Source organism: Lathamus discolor, chromosome 4, assembly GCF_037157495.1.
Source record: "Lathamus discolor isolate bLatDis1 chromosome 4, bLatDis1.hap1, whole genome shotgun sequence".
In the NCBI taxonomy this organism is placed as follows: Eukaryota; Metazoa; Chordata; class Aves; order Psittaciformes; family Psittacidae; genus Lathamus; species Lathamus discolor.
The window spans coordinates 44,435,732-44,459,864 of NC_088887.1; the positions used below are offsets into that span (position 1 = coordinate 44,435,732).

A 24,133-nucleotide genomic window follows, 5' to 3' on the forward strand; every position below is an offset into this window, starting at 1 on the left:
AGTAATGTAAAAATGCACTGAAGCTAAAGTTCTTCATCTATACTGGATGCAAGACAAATATTATCATCAGGCAAGACTACAACAATGTTCAGTGACCATTTTAATATAGAAACTGCTCATGTTGTCAACTTAATTAGTTACATCTTTAATCTTTTCTGTCATATAAATACTGGATACAGTGCTTCTGCACAGCTACATTAAAATTTGAGACAGCAAGCAAATCTCTATAGGATGCTGCTTTTGCACCTAGAACGAGTATTAAGAAAATGGTTTAAAAAGGCATTATCCCAGCAACTTCCCCCAAGAGGTTCAAGACTGCTGAAGTTCTTGCATATGAAACCAAATCAAGTATTTTTGCTAATGAATAACAGTTAGTGATGTTCTTATGGGATTATTTTTTTCCATCTTTGCTGCTCAATTTTAAAGCTCTTCAACAAATCTTTCTCAACCAGCTGCTATTTGCAAGAGCCACATAAGCAGAGATAACAGCTGTATTCTGGACATGGATTAAAAAAAAAAAAACCAAAATATTTAAAGGTAGTAAGTTAAAATATCTTACAGTACTTTGGGCCCTGAGCCAGTACAGCTAAAGGGCTGTTTAGCCAGTATCAACTGTTTCAGTGGCAAGGTAATATAAAATAAGGCAGGATAAATGGGAATATACAATGTTGTAAATCAAGAAGCAAATTCTAATCGGGGAAGAAGGTGGGAGGAATGCAGTAGTTGTAGGAAGTATTTTTTCCTCCTCATGCTTTATTTACACAAATAGAGCCAACACTAACAAATCAGTGTTACAGGCTACCTGGTAATGAACTGTTTTTGTTAAAGACTAACCAATGTACAAATGATAAACCTCTAATTACAAGACAATGAGCAACTAACTACCCACTATAACAGAGGTATAGACATTGACTACTGAAGACCAAATCAAATAAAATTAATAATTGGCTAAGAAAGCAGGTTATGGTCTTTCATCAGATTAACTATACTCACCGAATATTTAATTTCCAAATATTCAGATTTTGCTGGAACATCGGGGATCTCAAAAGCATAATATTTTTCCACTTTCTATATAAAACAGAAATATTTTTTCAGTATCTCCCAACTGAATATTTATTCTGTCCAATAAGAAAGCTAATGAAAAAGGCCAGCCAAAATACACATCTCGCATACCATGGGCTTGATCATATACTACCAATTCAGCAAGCCATTATAACCATCTAAAGATAGTAAGAACGTTATAAGAATGTAGTAACAGTGCCTGTATTTAATCTCTTCAGGCTTTCTTAGCATGAAGAATTTCTACAGAACTGACTTACAAGTAAACTAACCATTACAAAACAAAAAACATACAAGCTTAATAGCTAAGGAACTCTGTAAATTCACCAGCTCAGAGATACTCATGAGAACTGGTGGTTGCAGCCCACCACAAAAATCACCAAATGACTGAGATGGAAAGGTATGCCTGTTCAGGGCTGTGTGACCCACAGCAGGTTTCTCAGGGCCCTCTCCAGTTAGGTTTTGAATATGCCCAAGGATGGAAACTCCAAAGCTTCTCTGGGCGACCCGTGCCAGTGCCTGTTCTCCCTTACAGTAAAAAAGTTGTTTATGTTCTGACAATTTTTATGTCTTTCAAATGCTCTTGTCCTCCATTGGGCACCAATGAGAAGAGTCCACCAGAGACATCTTTACTTCTCCCAAAGATGTTTATACACAATAACATTTCCATTACCAATCCTTCACCCCAAACCTTTTCTCCTCCAGGCTGAGCATTCGCAGTCCCTCAGCCTCTCCTCACATGACAGATGCTCCAGGCCCTGGAATTATCTTTGTGGTCCTGTCCTGGACTTGCTCCAGTATGTGCATACCTTTCCCTGTTTTTCAGCGCTGCCAGTTTTCAGTCCATCTCACTATCCAGTTACCTAGCCCACACTTCATCAGTTTGTCTTTGAGGATGCTATGGGAGACAGTGTCGAAAGCCATACTAAAGTCAAAATAAACAATACCTACTGTCCTCTTGTCCACCAAGCCATTCGTCTCTTCACAGAAGGCTACCAACCTTGATTAAACATTATTTTCCCTTTGTAAATCCAAACCAAACACTCACAAGCACCTTCTTGTGCTTTGTGTGTCTGTAAAACAGTTGTTGCTCCATCCCCTTTTCCCAGGGCTTAAGGTGAGGCTGACCAGCCTCTAGTTCCCTGTAATCTCCTCATCCCTCTTCATCTTGAGGCTAGCTTTGACACTTGCTTTTTTCCAGCCCTCGGGAACCTACTCCGATCAACATGACCTTTTAAAGATAATCAAGCATGGCCTCACAAAGACATTGGCCAGCTTCTTCTGCACTCATGGGTGCATCAGGCCCCATGCATGTGCATCTGTCCAATTAGTTTAAATGTTCCCTAACCTGATCCTTCTCCACCCAAGATGAGTCTTCTTTGCTTCAGGCTTTCCTTCTGGTCTCTTGGGGTCAGGGGTTGCTGAAGGCTGGACTTACCAGTAAAGACAAAGGTGAAGGAGACATTGAGTATTTATGTTTTTCCATGCCCTTCATCACCACATTCTCTGTCCCTTTCAGCAGCAGGCCCACATTTTCCCCTAGTCCTCCTGTACCTATAGAAGCCTTTCCAACTGCTTTTTGCCTCTCTCATCACTCTAAGTGGGCTCTGGGTTTCTTTTATTCCATCATGATATCACCTCCATTAGTCTCTGCCCTATAATCCTGACCCACAAGCTCTTGGCAATGCTCTTTGGGCATGGCACCCATGGCAGGACTACATGCATTCTCATTGCTCTGACATGTAAAAGGGACTCCCCCTCCTCTCCATCCCAGTCTGTCCTTTTGAACCACACTCTATCCCACCATATGTCCGTGATCCCAGTAAGATCATAGCCCTGTAACCGCACACAGTTCCACCTTTTACACTTTTTCCACAGTTCCACTGCATACTTTAGTGTACCAGCACTTCAGAGAGGAACCCAAGAGACCTAATTTCCCAGCCATCTGCTCGTCATTTATTACATGCTTAGAACAGAATCATTTCTATGACAGTACTGTATTTTCATTGAGTGACTTGGCTTTTACTAGAAAGGAGTCAAGTTTGTTTATGCATCTCTAACAAAGATAATTAAAGCCACCTCAAGTTCAGTACAATTTTACTGAAAGTATCACTTCTGCTTTCGTCAAGAACAGTAGATTTTCTACAACATGCACAGCTTGTCAGTTTCTAAGAATAACTATCTACAAATTCCAAATAACTACAATATCCTCTGCAACACTGCTATAGCACCTGCTGAAATGCCATGCTCTATCCTGTAGAACATATGCTCAGCCCTGTCATACTTCCCAAACCATGTGCACCACTGTTACATATTATTATGGTATTCTATAACTATGCTAGAACATTACTCTTACTATAAGAACTCCTAGAATTAAAAAGCATATTTTCACTGGACAGTGCACTAAGTTCAGCATATCTTATGTAGAGTCAGCATAATATACCACTAGAGTAAGTTTAATGAGAAAAACCAAAATTTCCATAAATTGGAATAAAATTTACAAATAAACAAAACAGATGCACTATTAGGTAAACTCGTTATTTTGGTTTAGGGTTCGGCGTTTTCTTTTGTTTGGGTTTCTTTCTTTAGGATCAGCAGCAACTCCCTCAGAGCACTAGAATGAGCAGTTAAGCTTGCTACTTCTCACAATACTGCATTTTAAGGCTGCAAATGCTGTCTGGGAAAGGAGAGGGTCCTCTTCTATAAATAGGAAGAAGGCAAATCCAGAAACAACTACGGCATCAACAGTTACATGGAAGCAGTAATATACCATGTAATATAACTTCGTACAAGCACAGCACTGTGAAGTCAGAACAACATTACAAATTAGCATGCAAATATAGATCTGAACTGCTGAGCCAAAGCAACACCTCATAACAGCAGCATAGCAATGGCAATGCGCTGCTTTTAGCACATATTATTGGTGCCCTCCCTCTTTTTTTTTTTTTTATTTAAAAAAACCCTCAGGCTTCAGACAAGTTCTTGTTGGAAACGCAAGCTGAACATAGTGTAAAAATAGTATGCTGCAGTGATTCATCTGCGTTATTCCACAGAGCTCAGCTCAATTACACAAGGTCTGGTCATAACTGCAGTGAATGAATGCTTTGCTGCAGAGTAATCTGCCCTTCAAGTGGCCCTTCAGAGAGCAGTGATTAGCTGCTAAGTTCCTAAGTGGAGTAAGGCTGCTTTCAAATTGATTTGTGAAGACTTGCTAACTTGGCAGCAGTGCAACCCATTGAAGCTACAATTAGCAGCAGGTGCAGGAGGAAATGATACAGCTTAAGTGTATCTGTTCGCAAGAACTAAGTTTGGTGCTGGCAAGGCCAAGCTGAATACACGCAGGCGCACAGAGAGCAACCTGTCTCAGTGTATAAACACTGTCTCTCTCCACATCATCACAAAACTGGCCATTCTGAATAACCTGCATGGCAGGTATGCTAGTAATCTTTCTGATGAAGGATAAGAGCTTCTGAGTTTCACAGTACTCTGCCAGAACAGACTTCATGTTACTCTGAATGCATTGTTACCAGAAACAATTCTATGTTATTTCAGAACTTCTCTGCACCCCTAACTATCCTGCCTAATTTATTAATGAATTAAATTTATAAATTTGTTTCTTTTGGTGAAACTGCCCTTTAAATAGCTTTCCTGCTGCTCATCCCTTTTTGATGTTTTTAGATAGCAAAAAGGTCTTAGCATTATTCTTTACTAGGGTAAAAATAAAGCTTTTTCATAGTTATCTCTGGTAGAACCAAATCTCCTTTGTCTCGTCTTTCTAATTACCACCTTTTGTACCTATTGTAGCTTGAGTTAATCTTTCCTCATAAGGGTGATCTAGTTTAAATTATTCTAGGTAAGGTCTGAACAGTGCCTTTGTGCTGCTACTTCCCTACTTCTGCTAGGGATTCCTCCCATTTAACACCCAGGGACCCCAGATGCACTGTAGCCATGTGTCCAGTGAACAAAGATGGGTCTGTCACCCCAAGCTCTGTGTAAGCTTAACAAAAATTTGATAAGCTTTGAACTAACATCAGAAATAACAGTTCAAATACTTCCTACTTATGCTTTACCTTGATTTTTAAAAGCCAAGGTTAAACTATATTACTCCACTACCTCACTCATGCTACTCTTCCTTAGAACACCATAAAACAGGCGGAGGTTTCCTTAGATTCTGTTAGCAGATCTGAATTTCTTCAAAGGCATCTCCCTCTCCCTCCATTCCTGGAGTACAAATGTTTGTATCCTCTTTTATAATGAGGAATTTATTTGCCCCAAGTTTCCTCCCTCATTCCTGAAAGGATCTTTGAATAGTGAGCTATTACAAACTCGGGTTTTTACCTGCCGTTGAATTCATTCCTTTCCAATCCCCATATATAACAATGAAGTTAAAATCAACTATACAAGAGAAATAAGACTGATAAAACTGAAAAAGCTAAATTTGCATCATAGTATTGAGAGACAAGATAAGCTAGTACCAAGAAAAATTAAAAAAGGTTTAACAATGTACTAATGATGTAAATAATGCACAAAGCTACACACGGATGAAGAGATGACATCTTGCATGAATTTCCCATTTGAGAAACACTGATCATGTTTTCACTTTAACAACTTAAACTTTCAGAATTATTCTACCTTTGGATTAGGTGACCTCCTGAGGGCCTTTCCAACCTTAATTACCATATGAGCTTGTTTCTATTTTCCCTCATTTACATTTTGTTAAATTCCATTCTCTCTGCATTTTTATTTGCCATTTATTCCCTGATCAACTATTCAGAAACAAATCCTACTAAGTCACAAGACGGCCAACCTGGGAAAAGTTACAACTGATCCCACACCGAATCATGACAATGAAAGCCAGCTTTGCCAGACACGTTACTTCAAGAAACAAAAGTTTCTGTGCACTTCACTCTGAACAAATGTTTTCCTCTAACTTACATGTTAGCCATCACCTTTCCCCACACAAACTCCCCAAAAGACAAGTGCTTTGTGCAAATGAGCAAGAAAGCTTTCTCACACTAGCAAACTAACTCAGTCCAAATCTGCAACAATATCGGCTCTTTTCCTGCAGACTTATGACAAGTATTATATTTGTGCAAATTTTCTGTTATAACAACAATTTTTCAATGTTCTTTCAGGATTTGTTGAGCAACAGAACACAGCAAAATAACACTGTAAGATTACTGTCCATAACTGTAAGCCAAGAACAGCTAAATTTTCCAACACTGGATGACAGTCCTAATAACTTGTTACCTTCTGTAGAAATACACTATGACAACCCACGCTCCAGACAGCAAGGGTGAAAAGCAGCATGAGACATGCCAAAAGATGAAGTTCAATATGGCACCTGGTCAACTGCAAAGACGGTCTAATCACAGTGTACCATCCTATCTGCTGGACAACACAGTCTTTCATTTTAAACTTGAACACCATGAACTGATACCCAGGCTTTAGGTATCAGAACTGTTATCTGCTCTGCACTCCAAAAAACAGCTCAGAAAGCAAGAAAGAGTCTGGCACTCAACCCAATTTCAAAGAAGCTAATGAGTAGATACAAAAGCAGTATGCTTAAACTTCTGGCGAAACCATCATGCCGGAAATTCACTGTTCTTACAGAATTATGGGTATTTGGGAAGACACTGGGACAGTTTTTTTACAAGCAAATAGGCTTACATGTGTCATTGTCAGGAGTTACGTATTTGTGTTTCAGCATAATCTCCCCCACTGACAGTGCTTCAACAGGCTTCCCACCTCACCAGCCACAACAGAAAATGATGAAGTAGGATAATTGTAGACAAACCTTGGATTTGAACTTCATGATCTTATACTTGGGTGAAATGCAGTCATTAAATTCCTTGAAAACACTCATTATAGTTACTGCAGTTTCCGTCTCTTTGCCAGTAGATAGGTCCATTTCCTCAAAAACACAAGTCAGGTTTCACAAATTAACAAAAAATGCCAGCAAACATGACCAACAGGTTGAATTTTGCTTTGCCATTTTGGATCGGGTACCTCTTTTTTAAGGGGAAGCTACAGTGCACTCAGCCAAGAAAACACAAATTTAAAAAATACTATTCAAAACAGAGTGTTTAAAAAGCACTAAGTTTTCTAATACTTCGAGACCACTTTATTTCCTAAGCAACAAGTCTAAAGGCAACAATTTGTCCGCAGTTGTTAGGGTCTGGGGGAAGCAACAACCCTCTATTCTGCATCTCAGATGATATACTACATATGTATTGTATTCTACTTCACCACCTACATCAGACAACACAGGCTTCAACAGTTCCCATAAACACACTACTAGAACTCATAACCTGCCATAAGCAGAATGAAAAGTACTTATGTTTGACATGCTTAAAAGATACACTTACTGTTTCACGTGGCAGTAGATAAACAGTTCTCTCAATATTTTTCACTGTCACACAGCAGCTGACATAAGTGTTTGCAGATTCAATCCACACTTTCCCAAACAAAAATACCACACCTAAGGAAGAAGGGCAGAGCAGAAAATTCAACATGCAGTTCTTAAATTCGTCATTCTTAATGTTGCTTAACACAGCTTATTACGTACTCTTGCACAGAAGCACAACTTCTGGCTTAGGTCCTTGAGCATCAAACTTTTATGATGTATCAGCACATTATAAATAGTTTTAAACATCATCTTTATAAATAGATACCTCGTTCGTCATGCTCCTACCTCCATCACTATAGTAACACCTTGATACGTGAAACTCAAAATGGCATCACACAGTCTCAGAATCATGTTCTGATATTCCATTTCTACCTATATTTGTTTGATAATCATGGCAAGAGGAAGGAGAGAGAAATCAGTGAAAGCTGAAGATAATCAGAATGCCTGTGCTGCCAATCACTCCTGAAATGTGCTATCTACAGTTTTTCATTCTTCAGCTAGACCAGTACAATTAACACATTTTTCCTACACTTCAGTAGCATGATCTCAAGATTCTACTACTACGAAAACCTGCAGAAATACATTCTGAAGATAACAACTACAACCTGATCAACTGTAAAAAGTTTTCCACTGACTATTTTTAACAAATGAGGACACCATAAGATTTATGACACTGCAACAAATTGTGCATGCTAAGACAGCAGTTGTAACCAAGGTAGCCATTCAGAAAGCCTATATACAGCAGGACTAGCGCAACTGACTTCAGTGTGGATCACATCATTATTGTACATGAGCATCTCTGAGCCACACAGAAGTTAGCATTAGCACAAAATGCTGCAAAATGCTAATCAAGTGATGTTAAACTTTGAAATAACATAGAACAAGACCAGCTGACTTCCACATACAGTTTGTGTACAAGTAAAATAAACTTCCAAGTACAACTCAAAGGCTGGCTTCGCCCAAGTTCCCTTCAAACTCCAAATAATTTGGAATTCGATTACAAAAGAAACTCTTCCCACAGTACAACTACTATTGATGAAATCAGAAATACCAAAACTGAGACTGTCTCAGAAACAATGTGTCGCATAGAGGACATTTTGGAACCTGCAGTTCTACTTGGTCTGACAATGCACAAACAAGTCCTTGGTTAAGAGTTATAATTTATCTTTGCCATACGATCTATCAGATGTAAAGACACCTTTCTTACTCTGGTAGATCAAAGATAAACCAGTGAAGATCCACTAAGATGGGTGACAGTCAGAGTGACAGGCTAAGAAAAAATCATCTTTTGAGTGCTTGGAATAGATGTGAACAAGACTACTTTTGTCAAGGACAGAGAATGCTGCAGTTTTGAAGATGATGAGAGCTAGGATACAAGCTTCAGTTGCACAAAGTATTTTAGAGATTTTAATACAGAGGCAATCTTCAAGATTTAGACAGTTTGAATAAAAGGATCTAGAAGGAGTTCAAATTACAGATCTAAGTGACAGGGGAGATGAAGTTCTTCTCCCCAGCATTTTTTTTTCCAAGTGATAAAACCCTCAGGCAGGTTTGTGTAATACAGAGATGAAACTATTGGAGAGACCACAAAACGGTAGTTGGTTGCTTGAACAGCTGGCAATATTAAGGGCATGAAGAAGTTAACCTGCCAGAGGCATACATATAAGCAGGTGAGATGGAAGGGTACATGACCCAAAGACAGGGTAAAAGGCTGCCTGGATTGCAAAAACAAATTTCAACCAACTCGAGCTTGTAAAAAATGAAAGGTCTTAATCCCAAAATTTCACAGAATTAGAGTAATTTAGGATGGAAGGAAGCTTTGGAGGTCACCTAGCTGAACACATACTATCTCCGGACACACTAAAAGCAGGGATAACTTCAAATTATCCCTGAAGTTATAGGGGTTTTCAGAAACATTTCATATGTAAAACCAAGAAATGAGAGAACTGGTATCAAGCCCTATCCCCTCTAAACCCAACTATGGAAAAAAGAAAAAAATAGGTGTAAAGCTGTAAAACATAGTCTGTGAAAAGAAAGATCATGCTATTAATGAACCAAAAGACAACCAAGTCAAGAGATGAGAAAAATGTCCTGCAGAGGGAAAAGGGCAGGTTTTACTCATTATTTCTTTAAAAGGTTAATAGGATTACAATTCCCAAGTTCTCTGCCTAAGATAGTAAGCGGAATTATGAAAAGTAAGCCTCAAAAAAATCATTAAGTTTGAAAGAGTCTCATGATTATGCTATGGTATTTACTCTTCAGGCAGTGCATTTGACATCACAGCAAATGAGGCATAAACAAAGATCATGAACATGTTAAACAAAAAGCAGTTCCAAAATTTTCCCTTCTACATTACTAATTGAAAACAGGTGCAGTCTTTATTATTCAGTCCTGAAAAAGTCATAATGAGAAAAGAACACTCCTTGCATGCGAGAAACAGAAATCCTTTCATAATTAAGTTCCATTCAGAAAGCACTGACTAAGAAGACAAAAAAAAAAAAAGGAAAAAGAACAATAGTGGGGTCTTTAAAAGTAGCAATTCTATATTAGAGCCATTGATTTCATCAAGATATCTATGATTATTACCACTCCCACCACCAAGCTGCTCAGCCCAGCACAGTCTCGTATTTAAGTTTGGCATCCCAGCTTACAACAAAAGGTGTAACAGAGAAACACATCTGACTCAATGCTTACAGCATCAACTCCAAAAAAACTTCAACAACATATGGAAGAACCTTTCAGAAAACCTACATGAAGCATGAATTAGAAATCCAAGATCCTAAAGCTGCTGAGGAAATGTGGAGACGGATGAGAAGTGCTTAGAGCAGATGTGAACATGACTTCTTTTGTCAGGGCTGAGATTAGAAAGCCACCGTTTTGAAGACTGTGAGAGCTAGGATTCATACTTCAAGTGCACAAAGTATTTTAGGGATGTTGACACAAAGACAGTCTGCAAGATTTAGACAGTTTGAATAAAAGGATCTAGGTAGACCTTGTATTTTTCAGGCTATCTTCCTCCCTTGATAGATATACCTCTCCTTCATATAAAATTGTGCAACTGCTATTGTATAGACTTTCTAACAATCTACCAGAATTTTAAGTTACATTTCCAGAAACAAGAAAAAAGAATGCTTAACTGTTGCACCAATGTATAAGAAATTAACATCAGCTTATTCCTAGAGTGTACACAGTTTTAAGACTAATGGGACACCAACAGTGAGAAGCACTAGTAGCTCCCCTTGTACATCCCTACTACTACACTAGACCAAGAGACAACATTCTCTCTTTTCCCAGTCAGTGCCCTGCACTGAGGACAGAGATGAGGAAAATTAGGAGACGAATAGACAAGTTATAAAGCACAGAGAGACAGGGTATCTAGGCATAATTCACAGTCAAGTCTGAAAATACCAGTTACATAGGAAGAATCAAAATGGCATTTCCTGCCTTCAAGTGAACAGTTACCTGGCTGACTGTACTGATCTTCATAAGCATCCAGCCAATAAAACCTTAAGACTTGATCATCATTTTCCCCATTCACAAGCGGAAGGAGGTTGGGGTCCAGCTGAACTTCTGCTGCTACTAGATCAGCTTCATCCTCATCAACTCTGTCCCAACATGAAATATCTGGGAAAGAACTTCTGCAGGTTTTGCAGAAGAAAGAAACAAGAAGTAAAAATATGACTTTGCTATAACTACAATTGTTTTGCTTTTTTTTCATCCCTATATGTTCACACCTTTTGTTGCTCTTTCCACTACCAACCAACATTCCCAAAAGTTGGGCTTCTTCAGAATTCTTCTGAAAACCAGGATGGAATGACAAAGAGAAAACCCCATATACAAGTATCATTCTCAGTACACAAAAACACAGGCTTTAAAAATCATTCACCTGGCATTTCAGCCTTTGTCATTCAAGCCTTTACAGAACAAATATATCCACGCATCTGTACAGTTTCTCAATGGTAATAAAAGATTATTTCAACAAAACTACCTCTTCAGTCATTAAATGTTTAAGTTCTTTTGATCATTCAAATTTTTACAGTTTAAAGTTACGGAAACGTAATTAAAAATTCTTCCGAGTAATCAAAAATAACAGGGAAAAAAAACCCAACTTTTTTCCTATTTCCAAAGACACAGCTGTTCATCATGTAAAATTACTTTTAGGGACAATACTTCTAACAACAACTAAACTTATGAAATATCTTATGCTTAGAATAAGCATCATTAGCAATTCCTCATTTTTGTTTACTGGCATCAACCTTCATTGTTCAACCCCTGCACTGAGTCACCTCAGTGTACTAAAATGTGTTATGTCATGTGCTAAGCCCCCAAAATACCAATTATTTTTCAATTAAGTAGCTCTCTCCATGTTCAACATTACCATTTTAACATCCCTGTTAAAAAAAAACCAACCTACATAGCATTATCATTCTGTCTGTATCACAATTATCCCATTGGCAAAGACAAGTATGAAGCTAAATCTAAGATTTATGGGTATTGAAAGACTTCTTGGTGCAAAAACAAAAAACAAAAAAAAAAAAACCCAAACAAACAAACAAACAAAAAACCAAACAAACAAAAAAAAAAGGATTCTTACAAGACAGAGGTCTCTTTCTTCTCTGATTCCAGCTGTTCTGTCGTCTTTTCAATTTCATTGTCTCTCTTCAAGCTTTCAGCTGTCTCGGGTATAGTTTCCACATGCTCTGCTTCCATAGGTTCATTGAAGTCCTCCTCATCAAAATCCATCATACCCTGATCGTCATCTGGAAGAGCTGCACATAGAATTAAAGGCTTGAATCATTAAAATGACACACTATATACCTACAGCAGCATGTGTAAATAGCAGAGTATACGCATAAGCATATACAGTATTAATGTACAAAAAAATATCACAATTAAGTAATCTAAGCATCTAACTAGAATAAGCTAAGTGTTTTAACACTAATCCACCTTATTTAAAGAGTTTCGAGAACTGCGTTTAGATTTGGTCTTGATACCTTCAATAGCTGTCTCTCCTGGTGTCTTCACTACTCCCCGATTTTCTGTAGCTTTTTGTTCATACTTGGCATCCTCATTTTCAGAGACTACGACAGATTTTACTTTGTAATTGGGATGGTTAGGATGAGATGAAGCTGGAGGAAGAGTTTTCTTTCTGAGATGAGCAGGAGCTTGCTTTGATACAGGGTGGATTACCTGAAAGACATTTCAGCTATGAGTTAAAAAAACAACTCTTAAGAGCATAAAAGGGGAAAAAAAAATAGTAAATAGTAACAGCAGTTACTATTTACAGAACTAGTAACCAGGACTAAAGGAAGAGTTACATATAATTTTCAAATGATATCTAAAACTCCTCAAGAGTAAACTTCAATTCTACACTATCATTCCTGCCATGATGTGTTTCTACTATAATTTTAAAAAACATTTTACAACAGGCCATGCATGACATTTGATTAAGTTTGTGGTTACTTTCACTGTTTTCCCACATAACATTACTCCATTCCTAAATCAAAACCCCTGTGTAAACTGAGTATTATGACTATTTGTCAGGCAAGGACAGCACCTGGAACAACCAGGGAAGACCAATCAATATGGTAGTTTACACCTGTTCATATCAGTAATGAGTTCAAGATGTCTACAGGACCCCACGGGTCTAGAGGGCAGGGTGCCTCTCCAAAGCATTTCTTCATGCTACAGACACAACAGGTAGAGCGAGGAAGACAAAGAAACTGCATTTCAGCACGTTCTGAAAGCCTGAGCTCTAAGGCAGCAAGCACTGAGTTTGTTTTTCAGACAGGATGCCACTACAGCAGCAGCGACAGAATCTCTTCTCAATGGAAGATGTGTATGAAGAGGCCACCACCATCACAAACAACAGGTCTCTGCATCTACTGACCCGTAACCTGTAGCAAGGTTCAAAACCTCTATCTCCAGGGAAAGCTGTTATTGACACATATAGAATTTAGCATTGCACATAATAATTTCTAGGGTTTTAATCTCAATTCAGTTACTTCTGCTATGGCCAATACCAAATTCAGCCTCTCACTTGCCTTAAACAGAAAGCAAACACAACTTCATCTACTTTCACCAATTTTTTGCTATCTCAGCAAAATTAATTTATTCATACTTCTGCTCATCTCCTGAAGTAGAATGCTTCACTGCCATCTCACTTTTTATGCCCATTTATCATATTTTATTTTTATGTTTAAGCCTTCATTCTTCATCCTCTTCATCTTGAAACAGATCACAAATTCCTCCTACGTCTGGGAACTGATTTCCTTCTCAGTGTTTCCTACAAAAGTGACCACTGTTTTGCACCCTAAGGACAAAGATCCTTTCTTACTATATGTCACTTTTTGTCTATCTCAAATGTGTCTAGGCTCAGATACAGGTGTTGAACTGAGTGCCGCTGGTGACTATTTTAAACATAAGAGTTGATGTCAACATTGCACAAGGTTTCACAAATCAAATTTGCGATCTACTCCATTTGCCCTCTACAGACTGTTACCAAGTATCTCACTGTATTTCCTGCTATAAAGTCCTTTTCATTTACCAGAAATCTTAATAAAATGCTAGCCTTTCATCCTTAGCAGCCTGTCCTTCCTTTTACTCCAAAGTCTTCCACTAGGGTAAACTTCTAGCCACAGCTTAATTTTTTCACTTGCTTTCCATTTCTGCAGAAAGTGAGTTTCTTCTCCTTTTTCACACCCAAAAATACTCTTTCTTCTCTTTATTTCACTTCCCATCACCCTTTCCTTGCCACAAGGGTCTTTTCTACTTTTAAGAGAAAAAACAGAAGCTCACCTTCATGTGATGCACCTAACATTATAAAAACAGTTTCACCTGTCAAATATAACAGCTGCATGCTACTACTATACTAAAGATAAAAAGAATATAACTCTTTTTGTATGTATTAACATGGAAGGTGAAAAGGGAAAATATAGGAAGTTACAAAGTAACATTGCTAAGGAAGCTAATGAGAAAGGTGATTTCTAGAAGCAGAAATAAAGCAATATTCCAATCAATCAAAATACACATTAATATTTATTGATGAGAGCTTTTTTGATCTTTTCCATTACCTTAGGAGTTTGGGACTGCACAGAAAAAGGATTCAGTGATACTCCAGCAGGCCTTTTCCTTTTCAGCATTATAACTGGTGGTGGACTTAGCTGAACAGTCTGAATATTGAAAGAGAAAGTGAAGAGGTGTTGTTTAATGTTTTCTTTTGTCTTAGCTAATAACATCTCCCATCAGAGAAAACACCAGTACTTCTCATTTGCCAAGAAAACACACCTCCTGATATACAACTCAGCCACATAAAAAGGAAAAATTATCTGACCAATCAACCCATGAAGGCAGACACAAGATATTTTTGGTAAACAGTTTGAGACAAAAACTGTCAGTAAGTGAAACAGTTTTCAAACATGGGCATTTCAATAGCTAACCATGCCTTTGATGCATAGTAATAGCAGAATAACTGGTGGGGTGCTCTTCATGTCTGCTGAAATAACAGTACTGCGCACACATGCCTTAAGAAAGGCAGAAATGCTCTTTCAGCACTGTCACACTAGAGGAAAACCCATTTTAAGTTATTTACTTGTACAGATATTTTATACTTATCAACAGCTAATAATGAAAGACATTTTAGAAAACAAACAGCTAAGCCAAAAAAAAAAAAAAAAGCACTATTTAAGTAAATAGAAGTCATGGGCCAATTATTAGCATCATTTTCCCTAATTGATGCTCCATAAAATCTGACAGCATTAAAAAACATTTGCTTACTGATTTGAGAGGTTTTGATACCATGAGATATTCTAACTCTCAGTCAGATGTCATAGGGAGGAATGAAATAGCAAGCGCACAAAACCAACAGAACAACTTTACACTAGAACATCTATACCTCTCTTACGGCCCTGCAAAAACACATTATCCTTATTATGATACACCATATTTCATTTCAGTATTGCATCACTACAGCAGTTTCACGGTTTACATGTCAACAATCCATTTTTAGAAACCCTGATACGGTGCATTAACCCATTAAAAAGTCATTCACGAGGAGGAATAGCCCTATTTCAGACAGTTCAACCCAGCTACAGTGGCCATCCTGCACTCCTGACTCTGAGGAAGTGTTACTCTGCTTCTGTCTAGCAAACAGTAGAAAGCAGGAGGCAGACAGAAGTTCAGGCTACATCATCCGCTGAAACAGTCCTCCCTCAGCTCCTGTTGCGAACCCCAACACACAAGATGGAAATACCTTGCAGTATACTGGCTGGAGCATCATGACATACCTATATGGCATACATGATTCAGAGGCAGGTAAGTCCTGTTTCACTCCAAGCTGACTAAAACCTAGAAGGCTGCATTAGCACAGGTTCTACGTAACATTAATATAAACAATCTCTAATCAGGACATAGTAGTTTGAGCTTACCAAACCAATACAATCATGCAACCTCTGCATGGTAGAGATGACAGGTAGACTGCATACACACGGAAAATACCAAACAGATGTGCTATGAAAGAAATCAATCTCAGGTTTTAGGAAGACATTATTTTCCTGATCCCATGGCAAGAAAAAATAATGGATTAAGGTGTTTCAAGCAAATTTTATTAATATACTTACTTCAGCATTAAGATCTTGAAGAATATCCCCTAGTAAATCATCCTTCGACAGGTCCACATTTTTCTGTAAGGTAACAGATTAGCGAGTTCTTAGTTATATGTGAAAACCCAACGAGGAGACCAGCAGCAAATAACTAAAGGGTTTCTACAAAACACACACATTTTCAGGAATGCTCAATACACAAAAGATTGTAATAGGAGTTTATGTCTTGCTAGACACAAGAAACTGGAATGAGTTCTTGCTTTACTGCACTCCCACTGAAACACTGCAGACAAGTCAGAAATCTTTAAATTCAAAGTGCAAAAACTTACATCTGTGTTCTTCTTCCCAGCACTGGCTATAAACATAGACTTAATTGTGTTTGGCTTTGACACCACAGATTTTTTCACATTCTTTTTATCAACTGTAGATGTTTTGCCACCTTTTCCTACAGAAAAATATAAAATTGGGAGTCCTACATCAGAAAAGCTCAATGTTTAATGGTCCAGTTATTATCACAAATAAGCCTTTTTTCCACCTTTACACTGCTGGCTGAAATGAAGCCTTATCATCTGTCATTTGTTGCCAGCTTTGCAATGTCTGTCATGCACACACAGAAAAAGCAAAACCCTATCAGCACCTAATTTAATATTAAACCCTATCTTTCTTAATTACATCAGAGATGCTCTTTGCATATTCATACTCAAGAAAAATAACCAAGATACTTTACATGGAAGGATCTCCAGAAAAAAAGCAAAACAAAAGCCAATCAAACAAAAAGTGTCCAGAAGTTTGGCACTAGACTTGGATTCTCTACATCAGAGTCTATTTCTCCAGGTGGTTTGCCACCACTTTCATAAAAGTTGGCAAAATCATTTGATCCCAGATCCTTAAAAGCAAGCATTTCAGTGGCCAGAGGGATGACGCATTCTTTCGACACTAGCTTTGGAAACCAAGATCATTTCTAGATGCATTTGTTCTAGAAGTGAATACATATCCCACAGAAGTCTATAAACAAAAATGCTCTGATAATGCTGAAGTAGTCACAGCTATTTAACCCCAATTTGTGGATCTCTACCATCAGCATCACGGGGGCTAAACAGAACCGACAGAACTTGAAGTAACATGCCAGTTAGCCATATCCAACACATACTGACGCCAAGAAGTTGCCCATTTTAGGTACATTTTTAAAGCCACTGAAGACAGTCTACAGCAATCACGTTCAACCTACCTTTCCTACTGAAACCAAGAGCATCATCATCCAGATCTTCATCAAAGATTTCCCTTCCATCCTCAACATAACCTATCCCATCTGTTGAAAAACAAATTGTTAAAAATTTACATTTTAAATTCTGTCTTCTGGTATTTCTAAATATATCTATAATCAGAAGTTTTATGTATTTAAGCACTTTTTCCCCTTTAGGATAGAGCAAAAGTCATATATGCAGAAGTGTTAAACACTACAGCACTTTCAGCTGTATCTTGCATTAGACTAAATATACTAATAGGGTTTAATTAGAAATTATCAATTACAGTGCTTCTTTTTGAAGTTACATCACTGACAGCTGGAAATAAAATTTCACTTCAATCAGTTCTTTATAGAAAAATATTTTCAATACCATCCTAACACACTACTATGAGAATAACACAAAAGATTCATTTCCACACAAAAACTTGTATCTTTCTTGTCTCCTAAAACAATTTTTCAGAATGACCCGGCTATAACTTACCTCAAATCATGAACATTACAAAGACTAATTAAGTTATAACACTATAATTAAAGTAACTCTCCAATGAATCTTAACTTACCATCATCAACAATCCAGTCATCATCCTGACGTTCTCTGACCATCCTGGAATATTCATCCTCATCTATTTCATCATAAACACCTGTGAACTCCTCAACCTACAGTGAAGGTATACTTAGATTAACAGTTCCCGTACCATTATTTATTAATACAGGTCATCAATAAGAACATAAAAGTTCACAAGAAATGCACCATTCCCTACACTGTTACATGGTTCACAATCATGATTCAGCTTAAGTTTCTTGTTAGGCAGTGAGACGCTATCATTTGTTAAAAACATCACAGTATATGCAAACTCAAAATCTACAGAAGAACTGGCAGAGACTTCATTTGAAACTGACTTAATTTATTGCTCATTTCATACTGAAAATAACCCTAGCAATGGAGACTTCAGATCCCTGGCTCCACTCTCAAACACCAAGATGAGCTCAATGAAAAGGAAGGTAATTTGATGGGCCCAAGCATAATGCAGAATATGTTCTTGCGTAAATTTGCATGTTAATGATTGACACACTTCAGGCTTCTTCAGATTTATTCACCTCAGTGTGGAATTTACTTCCTGATGTCATTACTATTAATTGGGCAGTATTGATGCTACACTGCCAGATTTCAGCTCTACCAGTTAAATATTTAAATTTTGGGTTCTTTGTGGAAACACAGCATATAAATATTAATGAATTTCAGTCTTGTAATGCTCTGGAATTCATTTAAAGTTTTAAAATCATCTGAAGTTTAAGAAAAACAAAAGAAGTACTTCTTATCATAATATTAATTACATAATTAAATTTTAGAAGTTGGTCCTTCCCTGTGGGATAGTTCTTCAAGCCATACCAAACATGTTTGCCTTGCAGTTGACAGAGCTGTTTTAGTTTTGAAAACAGAAAGGAACAAATAAACACCAGAAAGTAGCAAAACAATTACTGTTACATTCCAAAAAACATACTCCCTTAAAAAAAACAAAAGCTGACCTGAAAGGCAGATTTTGTTTCCCATAACTTTTAGAGATGTATAAACGATAGTTACGCATCTCAGCTCACATTCACTTTTTATTGAAAAGATGAGGCATTTTTACCTCATATTTTAGTTTTTCACCAGCTTTGGCTTTTCTCAGACGTTCCAGCGCTTCTTGCTGGCCTCTTCTAGACTTCTTCTCACGTCTAGAACGCGATGCTGCAAAACTGCCAGACTCATGCATAGCTGCAATTCATTAAAACCAGGAGAGATAAGTTTAGTAATGAGCTGCTGTTATCTTTGGTACTTAGTGTTCACTGATGTATTAATAGATACTTGCAGCTTTGCTTAAAATCAACACAGAGACCTACTTGGCTAAAAGCACAGTCACGGACAGCTCTCGAAAAGCTGAATTTGGAAGACACATGGTCTCAGACAGACAGATCAAAGAGACTTCATATTCAGCAAGGAGCTACCACCTAGATTTCTAAAGCACCTCTCCAATCTCATCAGCCCTTATCTGAAAAGGATCCCCACTCTTACCTTAGGAATTTCCAGCTCTTTTATTTTGCATGTCTCCATGACAACTCAGGAATAGATAGGCTTAGAAAAGGCCTGTATTGCTACAAAGCAGTAATGGGGTTTTTGGTGGTTTCACAATGTTTGAGTGCAGTTAGACCAAGACAATCGAGGAGTAATTTGCTCACAGCATAAGAGGAGTAATGTGCTCACAGCGTAAGACTAATGCTCCGTTTCTTCTTATGCTTTCTTCCCTTCAGAACGCTCCCCCCAGCAGCGTGACCTCCACTTCTCCCTTGATTTTTTTGGGGGGACATTTATCTGACCCCAATCCAACTCACGAAAGCAGACAATTAGCCTAGGAACAAGGCTATGGGCTCTGTGATGAGCTGAATGCCCTGACTCCAGGCAGAGGAGACCCAGGGCTAGCGCAAGCCCCCACGCCAGGCCAGGCAGCAAAGGGGAAGGTCTGTCCCTTCCTGATGACAGCAAGATGCCAAACTGTTAATAGAGGCGCACCAAGGCCATGCTGCTGAGGTACGAGTAAGGATCTGTATCGCTACGGGCTGTGATGGGCTAAAAAAGGGCATTTACACTGCTCGGTACCCCACGAGGAACTGCAAGGATACAACCTTTGGGTGCATTTATACAAGATTCCCTGTCAACTCTTCGTATTTACTGTATGCAAGCACCTACGGCTACGCGCTCCTCCAGACACGAACGTATCTGCACCCCTCGCTAAGACCAGCTGCACCGGCCGGTCCCTCCGCAGCGAGGTGCCAGCGCCAAGCCAGGCGGCTCAGGAGGAGGTAAGCCCACACACAGCCTTCCCGCCCGGGATAACCCGGCCATGCGGCCGTGAGGAAAACTGGCGCCGGGAGCGTGCGGGCCAGCCAGGGGCTGCGCGGCCCACACCCGCCGCCGGGCGGGACGCCCCCAGCTCCGCCTGCGAACGCCCCGCGCTCGGGCAGCGCAGCTGCAGCGCCGCGAGGCCACGGCAGGGCGGCGGACGCAGGATGCCGCGGGCAAAGCGGCTCAGGCCCCAGCCCCGGCGCCGGCGGGCGGCTGAGGGGACCCTCACCGAACGCTGCCCGCCGCGCGCGCACGCGCGCTCCCCTCCTTCCCTCCTCCCCTCCTCCCCGTCCCGAGCGCTGCTGCCCCGTGACCCCCAGCCCCGTCCCGCACCCCTTGAACCCCAAGACGCTGGCTGCTGCGGCCGCCGCCTCGCCGCGAAGAGGGGGGCAGCCGCCCCGCGGGCCTCACCGTGCGGGCCCTGAGCGCCGCTCTCGGCCATGGCGCCCGCGCGCTCCGCTGGCGCCAAGCTCCCGAAAGTGGCGGGAGACGGGAGGCCCGCGAGTCCTCCGCCCGGCGCGGCAGCCAATCAGCGGCGGCGGTGGCGGCTCCGGGCCCGGCCGCCCGCGGAACTCCCCGAGGTCGAGCGCGGGACGGAAGCGTCGCGCGGGGCGGAGCCGCTTCCTGGGCGAGGCCTGCGGCGGCGGCGGGACCGGGCCCTGGGCTAGCGGCGGCGGGGCGGGGGTGGGCCCCGGCGGCGGCTTTGCGGGTGCTGGTTTATCCTGGGGGCCCGAGGGGCCGGCGCAACGCTGCGGGCTGGGGCAAGGGTGGCTGGAAAGCTGATGGGCGGGAAACGACCTTGGGGTGCTTACTGATGGAGGCGAACATGAGCCAGCTTGTGCTCAGCAGCCAAGAAGGCCAGCGGCATCCTGGGCTGTATCAGAAACAGTGTGGCCAGCAGGGCCAGGGCAGTGATCCTCCCTCTGTACTGGGCACTGGTGAGGCCGCACCTTGAATACTGTGTTCAGTTCTGGGCCCCTTACTACAAGAGAGACATTGAAGTGCTGGAGCAGGTCCAGAAAAGGGCAACAAAGCTGGTGAAGGGCCTGGAGCATAAGTCATGTGAGGAGCAGCTGAGGGAACTGGAGTTGTTTTGTCTGGAGAAGTGATAAGGGAGACCTTGTTGCTCTCTGCACCTGCCTGAAAGGAGGATGGAGGAAGGTGGGGGTCAGTCTCTTCTCCCAGGTAACAGAGGATAGGACAAGAGGTAACGGCCTCAAACTGCACCAGGGGGTGTTTAGACTGGATATTGGGGAAAAAATTTCCTCACAGGAAGGGTGGTCAGGCATTGGAACAGGCTGCCCAGGGCAGTGGCGGAATCACCATCCCTGGAAGTGTTCAGAAACCATGTAGATGCGGCCCTTAGTGACATGGTTTAGCGGTGCTCTTGGCAGTGCTGGAGTAACAGTTGGACTTGATGATCTTAAAGGCCTTTTCCAACCTGGTTGATTCTGTGGTTTTGGGGGGTTGACTGGGGTTTTTTTCCAAAAGCATCAGTGCTGGCCATCACTACCTGTTGATCCTGCACCATCATTTTCAGAATTTTCTGGGGGAGCATTTGCTGCTCATGAAAATATGTAGGCATCGACTCCAGCTTCTTACAAAGGCAGGGAGCACCAACACTGCAGAGCCACCTGAGAGCAAATAGGACAGCTGATACACTACTGCAGGAGCATTAACTGGTATTACAGCCTGGATATACTATTTTCAGCTATGTAGAAGAGAGATTTTTTATGGTTCTGAAACTGAAATCTCTTTTCCTTCTCCACAAGGACTCCTTCACATTCGTAAGAGAGAGATAATAAACCTACCAGATCTCAGTCCTTTTAACCTACCTACACATTTCCTAGCACAACACTACCTCTCACTGCTGAACCTAGTCTTAGATGGAAGCAGAACCACCCCTAGCCACTTGTAGCAGCTCCCTGATGCCAGAAGAGACTGGCCACTGCAACAGCTCGAATGTCCATTCCCAGACACTCAGGAAAATGAGACCACCCCTCTCAGCAGTATCTACTTACTAGCTTGGACCTAGCAAACATGCAACCTTGCAAACACTGACAGCTATAGGAAGAATACCTGTCTGACTTTCCATCCTGTTTTGGGCTGGGATAAAGTGAATTTTTCCCCCTCCTACTGGGCAGCTCTGTGCTGTTGCCAGATTAAATCATGACAGCTACAGACTGCATTTCTCTTGGTGCAGTGTATCCAAATGAAAGTTTGGTTTATTTCTTTTTATATACACATGCACAAAACAAGATCCCATCACTAAACATGATGTGGAGTTCAAAATGAGTAGTTCCATTTTTAAGCTACAATAAAAAAGCAATGATGTCATGAAATTCTTCAGTTTGAATATAAATTGAGTGATACCACATTTCACATATTCCTAGCTTTCACATGCCTTGGAATTTTGAACTGACTAGGTTTTAATGTTTTTGATTAAAATAAAACAATACTTTGTCAGCTGTCATACAAACGGTGGCATGTTTGTCATCCAGGTGATGCCATGATTTGAGCTGGTACGCCATGATACAGATAATTTACCAAACTGAAGTTGTTGCCTTTGCTCCATTGTGGGACAGCGCAGGTCAAACAAAAGCCTTTTTCATGAATGTTACTTCAATCCTTACATTCATCTCTGGCCATAACAAGAATGCATCTGTTTCCTGCAGTACAGCATAACAAGCATGTTTAAATACTGAATGAAAAAAAAAAAAGGGGGGGGGGGAGGTATCAGGAGATGCACTTTGCTTTGGAAAAGAAAAACAATACAAGACTCGGGACTTCCTCTGCTAAATGGCATTATCACAGCAGATGACTTTGAGCTGATCTTTAACCTCCCTTGGGACAGTCATACAAGAGCAACTTGGCATGACCTTTGCTCAATTGTCTTTTAAGTACAAGAAGTGGGAATTCCACTGTGCAGTTCAAGCCACCCAAGGATCTCGAGAGGGCAATAGCTGCAGAGAAAAGTGCAAGGGAAGCACAGTAACCAAGATGATAGGCAGCCAAAAACATGGTACAGAAGAGGAAGCTCGGGAGACTCCCAGATTTCAACAAAAGGTGACACAGATATGTTTTCCTTTTTTTTTTTTTTTTTAAAGAGTTGTAATTTAAATGTCTAAGTAGAAAATATTATAAACTAATTGCAAGAGCTCCAAGATAATAGAAACAGCAGTATATATTAACATATAAAGGTACAAATGGAGTGTATCAAACCTAAGTTAAATGGACAAAATCATTACTGTATTGAGGATACTTATTGTCTTTTTATGTGTAGGGCATGCTTGATCTGTCTCAAAGACAATAGGACAAAAAGTTAAAACTCTTAGATTCAGACATTAGACAATGAACTTAAGGTTCGTAATTTTTTTGATGTCTAAAAAAAAGATGTCTTGAAGCTAAGAGGAGTGATAAAAAACAGAATGTGAGTAAACCATGAATTATAGCGAGGTAGCAAATTCACCTGTACAACATATAACGCAAAGTGCCTAAACATTATTATACTATTGTTAAGTATGGGCTACCTTTGAGGAGGATTGTGTGGGTCTGTGCTAGTGGTCAGGATGTGAGTGTATACGCTCTATGTGTACATTTTCAACAAACATGGAGTATGTAATTCTCATAATCCTTGCACTGGTCTGAATTAATGTTATCACTCAGCTTACAGGTTTTGTATCTAACATGATCCAGCTTTGACTACTGCATTTCAGCAGCTGCTTACTAAACTGTGCTATTCATGTGACATTTCAACATGAATTTCTTAACTGTATGGAGGACTAAACTCCTAAAGGAACACAGATTACATAAATCAAAACCAAAACATCTCAAATTATTACTTACTGAAAGGTCTTTGTTTTCAGAACTCTTCATAGGTAGTTAACTGATAGAAATATGAAGAAATAGATTTTTCACCATTTGTTTATCAGTAAAGA

At 40.1% G+C, this 24,133-nt stretch overlaps 1 protein-coding gene across 1 annotated transcript in view; it reads right to left on the minus strand.

Annotated features, from left to right (window-relative positions):
- Positions 1–20,779, minus strand: part of POLA1 (DNA polymerase alpha 1, catalytic subunit) — a 195,462-nt gene extending 174,683 nt beyond the window's left edge. The window contains exons 1-13 of the mRNA XM_065677248.1: positions 20,607–20,779; positions 18,946–19,070; positions 17,875–17,971; positions 17,297–17,377; positions 16,398–16,513; positions 16,087–16,149; positions 14,542–14,640; positions 12,463–12,658; positions 12,063–12,237; positions 10,931–11,106; positions 7,428–7,540; positions 6,857–6,973; positions 994–1,068 (exon numbers count right to left, since the gene is read on the minus strand). Of these exons, the coding sequence (XP_065533320.1) occupies positions 994–1,068; positions 6,857–6,973; positions 7,428–7,540; positions 10,931–11,106; positions 12,063–12,237; positions 12,463–12,658; positions 14,542–14,640; positions 16,087–16,149; positions 16,398–16,513; positions 17,297–17,377; positions 17,875–17,971; positions 18,946–19,070; positions 20,607–20,637 (1,464 nt within the window). The 5' untranslated portion in view covers positions 20,638–20,779. The remainder of the gene's footprint in view (positions 1–993; positions 1,069–6,856; positions 6,974–7,427; positions 7,541–10,930; positions 11,107–12,062; positions 12,238–12,462; positions 12,659–14,541; positions 14,641–16,086; positions 16,150–16,397; positions 16,514–17,296; positions 17,378–17,874; positions 17,972–18,945; positions 19,071–20,606) is intronic.
- Between the last annotated feature and the right edge of the window lie 3,354 nt (positions 20,780–24,133).